The sequence below is a fragment of the Cardiocondyla obscurior genome, linkage group LG11, assembly GCF_019399895.1.
Source record: "Cardiocondyla obscurior isolate alpha-2009 linkage group LG11, Cobs3.1, whole genome shotgun sequence".
In the NCBI taxonomy this organism is placed as follows: domain Eukaryota; kingdom Metazoa; phylum Arthropoda; class Insecta; order Hymenoptera; family Formicidae; genus Cardiocondyla; species Cardiocondyla obscurior.
In genome coordinates this window covers 2,105,686-2,116,062 of record NC_091874.1, presented here as the reverse complement: position 1 = coordinate 2,116,062, position 10,377 = coordinate 2,105,686, and the positions used below count along the sequence as shown (strand labels likewise).

Genomic DNA, 10,377 nt, shown 5'->3' with positions numbered 1-10,377 from the left:
TTCAACCAATTAACGTTTTTAATGCTTCCCCCGAAAAAAAATGAAATAAAAAAAAACTGTTTGTCGTTTTTGTATCTGCTTCGTACATTACTTTTTACATCTGACACGCTTCTGGCGTCTTCTAAACTAGCATTTCAGCGTGAACTGGGAAAGGAAGTATATAATTATGAAGGTAAATTAAAGAAAATGCGTTCGTTAAGTTATCTTTATTCATTAGCGTCACTAATATTTATTTTACATTAATTCGATACTTAAAAATAACTCCGGGAATCATAAAATCAACTTCAACAATTCCTATAAGTTAAATACAAAATTAAATTCTTTTAGGGGGAAAAAAAAAAAAAGAAATTATTTTTGGAACCGCGAATAACTTTCTAACTCTTTTCGTTTTTTATTTTTTGCAGGTTTAAGGGACCGAGGTACGCGGTGCATTTGTGCGTTCCTGAGCGAAGATCAACAAGTAGCATGGACCGGTGGGGGCGATCGCTGTTTGTACGTTCGCTAGGAGGGAGTCGGCATCGTGGCCTGGCGCTGAGTAGAGCGAGGCTTGCGTGAATGTGAACGGGTGGTGGGGCGCAGGGCGAGCGGGTGGAGGGGAGGCCGAAGCGGACAGGCGAGCGAGCGAGCGCGCGCGGCCGAGGGCAGGAAGGGCGAGCTGGCGAGGAAGCGCGTCGCGTTCAGTCGGGTAGGCGCGTTTGCACGGCGTTGTTGTTCTTCGATCTTGCTCTGCCGCTCGCTCGCCGGGCCGTTCTCGAGTCCCGCCGTGCGGTGGAACGACGCGTGTGTGTGAAAACGTAGTGCGGCCGATTATCGCCCGGTTACACCGGAGCAACGTCGCAGGATAAATATAAACGCAGGTGCGGTGCGGGATAGACGATGAGAAACAGTGCGCAGTGACCGTTAAGCGCCGAAGAAGTACGCGGAGGCCAAGCGAAGAAGCGACCCCGAAGGAGGACAGGATCGGAGGAGCGCAGAGGGACGCCGGACCGCCATTTGGAGGAAGGTGGACTCTCGGGGGACCGTTGACGATGCTGGAAACGCACGCCGCGCGGCGGCCCGGGGCGAGGCCCCGCGTCCCTCCCGCGCCGTCGCCCGCCATCGTCGCCAGCGTGCTGATGCTGCTGCTTGGAACTCTCGGTGAGTAAACCATTTCTCTCTCGAGGTTACGAGCCCTCGCTACGTGGCCCGATATCCGTGTGTTCGAATCCGTGGCGTCGTACGCGCACGCGCGGCCTCGCGCTCGTCTTGGTGCGTCGCCGAAGTAGGGGAGGCGATTCCAAGCGGGGCCTCAGATCGCGTTTCTGGGACTTGGCGAGCCGTTGAAGCCGAGCGCCCGTGCTCGTGCCCTGGGACTCCCTTCTCCTCGGCCTGGCCGGTGCGGCCGAGGCGAAGAAAAGACGCGACGTGGACGGAGAAACGCACAGCGGTGTGCACCTCGTTTTCTTGTGAGAGGAGCGCGCCTGGACGCCATGAATGCCGATCGAGGGCGCGCGGCTTCGGTTTCCGAAATAATAGAAAAAGCGTACAATACGACGATGGAATGCGGGACCTCCGACCTAATGTGCGCGTACAAAAAAAAAAGAAAGAAAAAAAAAAGATAAAAAAAAAAAGGTTTTGACCTCTCGCCATCTCTTCTTCCGTGGCCGCCAAAGCGTTTCTTTATTTTTGCGACAACGGGTTTCACAATTATTTTTCAAACAACAGGTTTATTTCCGTTGAATAAAACGCGGGTTTTTTTCGCCCTGGTTAACGAGAGAGAGAGAGAAAAATAGGAAAAAAAAAAAAAAGAAGAGGAGCTCGTGATTGAAGTCCACCTCGGGACGGATAACGGACGGCCGGATAATCGGCGCGCCCGCGTGCTCAGCCGCCGTGTCCCTTCTGCTTTCTTAAATCGCGGATTATACGGGCGAGCTAATTTTTTATGCGGAGTAATAACGCGGTCTCGTTACCGCGAAATCACGGCGATTCTCGAGCTCCAGCTGTCCGCATAATTGATTTTTTTTTTTTCTTCTATCGCGACCCAGTTTGTCTTTTGACTCGCCTGCTTCTTATCAGACTCGGCGACGTTTTTAACAACGCCCGACTCGTCAATTTTTAAAGCGCACACGTTGGGACGAGGCGCGGGATTAAATCCGCTCGTATCGCGAAAGAGATGTTAGCGAGCGTCCGAAAATTCGGTCTGACAGTCGTTGCGCTGTGTGAGTTTACGCGGCTCAGGGAGATTCCGTTATATCGGGCATCAATTATTGCGACTTATGTTTCCGCATGGCCATGGATGGTCGATCGTGAAAGCTCGCGCGAGCTTCAGCGCACAGTTAACGGGTCGTTTACGGTGCTTATGCAGTCGCGGGACAGAATTAAGCTAGTAACAAGCATCCTTTGCATAACGCACGGGTCATGAAAAAGTCAACCGGAGTCTAAACTTTTGTTCCAAATTAAAAATAAAAGCAGACTGATTATATAAAGGAAATCGCGATTAAAATACGACTTTCAATTGAAATAAAAATTTTAATAAAAATAAACGACTAACTGAGAGAAAAAATAAAAAGGTTTCCTATTAAAGTAAAATACTGTTGAATTTTTTTTTTATGGCCTATGCATTATGCAACAAAGTTACGAATTTAACGCTCAAATAAAACCCCCTTAAGTCACGTTAACATGTTCTTCTTCTTTAATATTTCTCGCGTCGATTAAAAGGAAAAATTTCTTGAGATCGATTCATTAGTTAAATTAACTTCTAGTAGTAACGATCAATTTATGAAAACGCTCGGTCCTCCTGCGAACCTCTCCGGCAGCTTTCTAGGCCCACTTCGCAAACGACGTGCGCGGAGGTAGAAAAATTCGCGAAAATTGTTAGAGAAATCAAGAACGCGCTACGACGCGAGCCGACTGAAAAGTTTCGTGAAAGAGGAAGGAAGGAAAGAAAAAAAAAAAAGAAAGAAAAGAAAAAAAAAAGAAAAGAAAAGGGCAGAGAAAGGTCCACCGCCGTCGGGCGATTTGCACTTAAAAGAAGATGCGCTCGAGCGAGTGACGTTGTCTCGGTCGCACGTGACGCCGTATGTAGGTTCGGGAAAAAGTTTCCCGTCACGAATCCCGAAGGAGCGAGGGACGATCGATGCACACCGGGGACAGTTCCTAATTTCGGACCCGCGCGAATGTCGACCTGTTAATCCCGATTCGTTTTTAGACGCCGGTCAAGAGAAACGCCTCGTCCGTTCGCGACGCGGACGAAACACGGTCGCTTGCGAATCACGTGGCTCAAAATCTTTCGTTGACAATCGCGTAATTGCCGGACGTATGCTGGACCTAATTTTTTCTTTTTTTCTTTTTTTTCTTTCTTCTTTTCCTCGCTTTCGATCGCGCGCGTAAGCGCATTAAGCTCGTTTTAAAAGCAGACAACGCGATGTCAAACAAGCGGATTACTTTTTATTGACATTCCATGTTAATGCGCGTTAATCCTTCGGCACAGGGCGTAATACGTGCTCGTTCTATGATTAAACAATTCCTTTTGAGCGTAAATTAATAACGCGCCGTTCCATCTAAATGTTGCAAAACACGCATTTTATTTATCGTACACATTTTATTTCCTACGGAGAAAGGTAAAGGTAACAATTAAATAAATATAAATTTGTAACGCCGAGCGCCAGTTTAATATTTTATTGGACGGAAGGAAGGATTCGTTATTCGTCAGGGGGTGAATTTTTCAAACGGGAGAAAAAAAGCACAAATAAGCGTAACGTAGTTTTAATATCGCGTGCAGCGTAGTGTTAAACGAACTCGCGATAGACCCGACAAACAACCGGCAAGTGCAATTCGGTGAGAAATCGACTCGCAGTCGACCCTGTTTGCCTGCGGGGAGCGGGCACAAAGGGTTTATGCACCGAAGGGCTCTTCTCGATGACGCGCTCGACGCATCCTCCCGTTCTAACGAGATGGTTTACCGCCGTTTACCACGACTTGTGCGCGGCGCGAATCCGCGAGCGGAAACGGCGAAAGGAAGCCCCGTCTTTCCCCCAAGTTGAGATTCCCAAACGCGAAATTGGCTCGGCATACCTGCCTAATGTGGTGTTTGCCGGCGGAGCGCGGCATATTAATGGCATTAAGGGTCCCGCGAAAGTACCTGAGCGGTTTGGTAAACTGAAGACTTAACGAAAGCGACCGGTTACAATCGGGGAAACTCGAGCGGTTTCATAGACGCAAAAAAAAATTTTTTGGACGCCGTAATAAAAATTCGTAAAAGGTGTAAATATTTCTATTTGCTAGAATAATGATTGTATTTCAAGCGTTAGAATTTTTTTTAAGTATTCTTCTTCTCTAAAGTATTTTTCAAAATATTCCTACCATATTTTTTCTTTTTTTTTTTTTCTTAATGTCTTGCGTATAAAATAAAAATAAGCGCTTTGCAATTGGCACATTAGGTGAGACAGGAACAAAAAGTAACCGAGTGGCGATAGTGTGCCGTTTGAAGGTTGAGTTCGATCTGTCGCGTGCCACGACCGGGCGACCCGGAACTTCGAATAGCCTCGTCCCGGGAGAGTTATTATTTTGCTTGTATTTATTCCCCTGCGGTAATAGTCGTTTTCGAAACGGCATATCGAACGAGTGAGAGTCGAGACCCGGGTAAGCGGCCGCCGAAATGGATACGCTTTTATTTTTAATCTCGCGGCAAGACGATCTTTTCGATACCATTAGACCGTTGAAACGATCTCGCCGGGGCTCTTCCCTCAGCCGCGCGATTCCACCGCCGCCCGCGATAGAAGCCATTAATCAATACTTCTAAAAATACACTCGTAACGGAGTAATGAGCGGGAAAATATCGCCCAGCGGTACTTTGATATCTCGACCCGCCGCGTAACGACCGGCGGCCTTTTAAAACGCGGCTTTACGACTATTGACGATGCAATATGTAAAACCGCTCCTGTTGATTGCGTAATATCCGGCGAGCGCTCTATCTCGCGCTCCTTCGCGTTCTCGCACGAAAGACCGTGGCCGCTTAAATAGAAATACGTGAACAATTGCTGCGGCACGCGGAGGGAACAAAGGGCCCGCCCTCGACAAATATTAAAATCTGCGTTTTCACCGGATTCTTTTGCGAAGCGAGTCGGGTTTTCTTCCCGTGGGAATCTTCTTCCCGGGACCTCGCGCCGGACGCAAAGGGTTAAAAGGCCAGAGGCCGCGCGAGACGACGACGGGACGACGGAGATGCCAGGGTAACGAGACTCGCGAAACGCTATCGATCTTCCTTGCGGCCGTGTTCTCGGGTCCGCCGTCGATTCGGTGCCGCCGTTCGATTTGGATCGTCACGCGCGCGTCTCCGCCGAGCGGAGAGTTTTTGGCGACCGGCGAGGACCGGTGATTGGACCGAAGGCTAGGACGTGCCGGGTGCTCCGAGGCGGCTGCTAAGGTGGTCCAGACTACCGGATCCGCGTCGCGGCTTTATTACCTCTCGCGAAGAAGGCGAGGCGGTACGCGGGGCGGGGGGGAGGGACGAAGAAGAGCCGCATTGTAGTAAATCTCGCAAGTCTTTGTCTTCGCGGGGCCGCGATTTGCCGCGGCGGCGCCCTACCGGAAAATACAAAGCGCACACACGGCCCTACGGATCATTCTTCATCCGGATTCCTCACTCGATCTTGTTTTTCCTCGCTCCCCCGGAAGCGCCCCGAGAGATTATTATTCCGGCTTTTCATTTTTCGGTATTAACGCAACGGCTTAATTCTCCCGCGGCCGAGGTCTCTTGGAAAAGTAAACGAGGAGTAAGACGCTGTTTAGGTCCTGCTGGAACTAATTTGGACTCGAATTATCTCAGACGTTTTGTTTTGGAAGCTTCAAATTTCTTGGTCTCTAAGTATATCTTTTCTTTTTTTTTTTTTCTTTTTTTTTTTTTAATATGAAAAAAGCTACGTTAACTCTCTTTGATATCGGACCGTGGAAAAAAAAGGGGAAAAATCGATTCTCTATTAAAGGGGAGGCTGAGAAAAAATGACTCGCCAGGATCTGGAGCGCCATACGTATCGTTTAAAGTTTAAGCACATGCGTACGTTCCGCCTACAATTTTCTGCTATAACGGAGCATAACGTTGGATATCAAAATAGATTGTAGTATCACGTAGCGCGTTATCAGACTGTAAAAATAATGTGGAAAACGGAGAGACGATCGGACGAGATTAGTTGAAAGTTGCGGAGCGATCAATTCGCCGGCATCGATTGTTCCTGTTTCACCTTTATCGAGCATGCATCGAAAGAGCGGTAATGCAAAAAAAAAAAAAAAAGAAGAAAAAGAAATCGTTTTTAGGTGCCGCAACTGAAATTTATCGCTAATCTTTGCATTTGTTGAAACATTGATTTGCGCTTGTTGGGAATATCGATTGGCGCATTTAATTTAACACAAGTTTGTGAAATTACATGATTTTCTTATGCTCGCGCAATTAATAACGCAACTCTTACAACTATTATTCGTTTTAATTTCCCACACTTTTACAGTGTAATCTTTACATCTTTACAATTCAACGTCACAGCGAGCAATATTTTTTGCCGTTACGGGATTATTTTATTCCGCGCGCGTCGCGCCTGAAAAGTTGTCGGCTTCGTACGTGTTTATTACGCTCGTTGGACGAATTGGAAGTGATGCATGCGGGATGATGATAATTCGTTCACAGATTCATGTCTGGGACCCGTATTAGTTTCATTGGCGTTAATTGGCCGGAGTGATTTTATTCGTGAGCGTCTTCGCTCGGATGGTCGCGCGCGGGCGCTTGTTTTGCACGAGGACTTGATACCTCGGGATCTGCGGGGTGTTTTTCACCAGGTAATTTCCTACGAGGCTTCCGCCGAAGCCTCCGTCGCATTCCCGCCCGAGTTTTGTTTGAGGCACGTCGCCGCATTTTTATTCCGGCGTCCCCGCGCGTTCTCCCGACGCAACAATGATGCCAATGACTTCCCGTCGATTCGTATTCAGAACATTGTCGGCCGAAAGCAGGGGACGTCAAGGTAAAATACTATTCCGGGATGACTGAGGCATTTCGCGATATAAAAAAGAAAAAAAAAGGGGAAAGGTAAAAGAGAACGATTCCCGCTTTTTACGTCGGCGTAATAAAAGTATGCTCGCGCGTTATGACGCGTCGTGTTTTGCGCGCGGGAATAAATTACTATTTGAGTTGCGAGGAATATTTAGACAAAGTGCAGTCGGGACGGGAGTAATTTTTCTCGTGGGGAAGGAGAATCTGAAATGCGAATTAAATTCTTTTTTTTTTCTTTTTTTTTTTCTTTTTTTTTCCCCCCTCAAGTGCGTCTCTTTTGAATTTATTTATTTCCGTATCACGGGGCTCTTTCTTCGGTTACGTTTTCTCCGTATTTTCGCTAAACGTCTCTTTTTGTACGTTTGATACGATATAAAACGGAACATATCCTCTCTTTATTTGCCGTATTCTCGAGATTCGCGGTGCTTCGGCGAGCGCAATATCGCGGGGCTTCTCGAAGATTCCTTCGCACGGCGCTAGCCTCGGTTAGAGACTGTGTGAGGGGACGTAAACAAGTGTACAATCCAGCTGGGATTGCGCGGGGAGCGAGAAAATGGTCGGCCGATTCCAGAATTGCGTTAGCCACGGTCCGCCCGAGCGGGACCGCGTGTCGACCGGAAGAGGAAGGGAAAGGAGCGCGTACCTCTCGACCGATCTCACGGGGGACTTGGCCATATTTCACAGACCGTTGCCCGAGGTCTGTGAATCCTTGCCCTGTGAACGTATCCGGGGAACGTAGAAATCGCCCTGGGAAACTCGAAGTTCCGAAAACGCGGCCGGGATTCCGGACGTTCGCGTCCGTCACCCTTTATTCCGAGATAGTCAATCGAAATCGCGGGATATTCGCCGCGTATCGGATCGCTCATGTAAATAATTCGCGCACTTATCAGAACCGTGACGCACAAAGCACTTAAACAGAGAAGGTGTAAGCTCCGGAATAGGGACCGATCGAGAATTTCACCGACCATTTTGAAATGCAGCCGAGACAAACATCGCGTACGGTTCCGGATTTTGAGTCCCCGAGCTTTGGTGCTCGCGATTCAGCTCAGCCGCTCGTTAGAACGCGGACGAATTTTTACGACGAGGCACTCCGGCTGGATCTCCCTCTCTCGTCATCGCTGCACTAGGTTAATCTCAACGCAATGCGTCAGCCGGCGAGCGGCTCGAGTTTCCATCTCGTCGTGTTCGTACACGTCGATTATTTTTCCGCGTGATCGGCGAATTTTGTACTCCCCTCGTCGTTATAATCCTGCGAACTCTCGAAGACGGTCCATCCGATCGTTAAATCGCGTTCCTCCCGCCGATTAAACAAGCCCGCGGATGAACAGCAGCACCGGATTCCTCGCAGGACTTTCGGTCCAGGCGGTAACGCGCGGATACGTTGATGTAATTGCCAGCCCGGGAACGAGATAGCGGGCCGAGCAGGGTGCGGAGGAGCCTCGGGGGGGGGGAAGTAGGGGAGGAAAGATCCTTCGAAAGCTGCGATTGTTCGCCAAATATTCTGCGAATTTAACGGGGGCGCTTCCCGGCCGAGCGTGCCTCTCGTCGGCAGAACGGTGCAGGATGGGTTAGTCACGTCTTCCTCGCGTTGAATCATCGATATCTCGACGAGGTGGGGTACTGTATACGTTACGTAAATCCGCGTCTTGCTAGCGGGCTGGTATTTTAGTTTCGCGCAGTTAACTGAAATCACCGAACGCCGAGGCCTGAAAATTCAATTAAGCTCTCCGGCCGAGTCCCGCTCGTCGGTCAAGCGAGGGCTGCGTTATTAGCCGGCTTCCCTCTCGCGGTTTGCTCCCTCGCGCGCGAATTGACTTTCCCCGAGCATATTTCCCTTATCCCCCGTATCCGCGTTTCCAGAGGCGGGCTGGAGAACATCGCTCGCCACGTCCCATAATGAAATATGCATGGACCGCGTGGCTCCGGTCGTATTGGAGGAACTAAATATTTTGATCATCAAATCCGCATCGCTACGTTATCTTTCAGCGTCAAGCAGGCGGCCGGTGATGCATTATACATGCGGGCTGCGTCGTCGCGAGGTTTCGAAAATTTCAACGCCGATAGCTTCTTTTATTTATTTATTTATTTTTTAACTTAAACGGATCAGAGTATTTTTGGAGAAATTTTTTTTTATCCCCCCCCTTTTTTTTTGTTTCGTTTGAATAAATCCCTTGCTTTCTCGGGAAAACCACTACGAAATCATGCCGGGGGGGGAAGACAGATCGACGATTCGAAATAGAAAATAGGCGACCGGAGTTTGGGGGCTCGCGTCATCTCGGTATCGAAAAATCGACGACGAGTGTCGCTTTTTCCCCTGAAATAGTCTATCAGAACGCGTTTTCGGCCTGGAATCTCGGCCCGCGCTGTCGAGCGGAGCCGAAGGTACTGGTGCGCACGACGGTCGGAAGAAATAGCGAGAGCGAGAGGACGGGACAAAGGCAGAAAAGAGAGGCCGCCGTCCGGGGTGGCGGGGGAGAGGGGGCCGGAGTCGAGAGGACAAAGAGCGCCTGGGGTCGCCGGCCGTTTGTTGTAGGTGCAGCGTGTGCAAGACAGTGTTTCTCAACGACCGTGCCAGGGGTTCTCCCGGGCTCCTCGAGGCCCGCAAAGCCGTCGCGAGCGAAAACCCCCCTCGACCCGGCGAACTTATCCTTTAAATCCGAGTCTCGTTACCCGCGGCGCACATAATACGCGGTTTAATTAGATTCGGGATCAGATTCGAGACGTAAGTGACGCCGGCGACACGGACTGTGAATGCAGTCCCTCTGATTCACGTGGTGCGCGAGGCAGCGGCTTGGAAACCGCCGGGGCCTTGAATCCGGACTTCGCGAGGGAAAAGTCGCAGGCGTCGGCGGGACTCTGTTCGTTAACGAGGCGCGGTGCAGGCTCCGCGTGCGCTAACCGTCGCGCATCAAACGCTCTCTCGTTCCGCGGAGAGCCGACGTCGCGGGATTGCGAAATTAACGCCTCGTATTACAGCGCGATTCTCGCGTAAATTTTCACTCCGACGTACTGCAACGTTTGTTACTTTTTTCTTTTTTTTTTCTTTCACGCGGCTCTGACCAATTTCGATCGGAATAATACCTCGCTGTATTTTAAATGATCGAAATACTCTTATCGGTGATAGTCTCGTTAATTATGGATGCAAAATTGAAAAATATCCTGTTAAAAATACATCTTCGTAAGTACATATCGAGCTGTCTGCGCTTTAAAATACTTGATTACATTAGGCTGGGCTTATTCTAGACTCTTCTCCGATTTAATCCAATTTTCTTTGGTGGAGACATTGCCGAGTGATTTATTTCTCTTCATCTAAATGAACTTCTATCAAACCGAATGAACAATTAGCTCTCGCGCTAAATAGA

General features: G+C 49.1%; 1 protein-coding gene across 3 annotated transcripts in view; it reads left to right on the top strand.

Moving 5' to 3' along the window:
* The first annotated feature begins 666 nt into the window (after positions 1 to 666).
* Positions 667 to 10,377, top strand: part of Shg (E-cadherin shotgun) — a 133,939-nt gene continuing 124,228 nt past the window's right edge. The window contains exon 1 of one of the 3 annotated variants that reach the window (XM_070663568.1): positions 667 to 1,137. In XM_070663568.1, the coding sequence (XP_070519669.1) occupies positions 1,029 to 1,137 (109 nt within the window). In that variant the 5' untranslated portion in view covers positions 667 to 1,028. The remainder of the gene's footprint in view (positions 1,138 to 10,377) is intronic. The other 2 variants (XM_070663567.1, XM_070663569.1) reach the window with 2 other exon arrangements.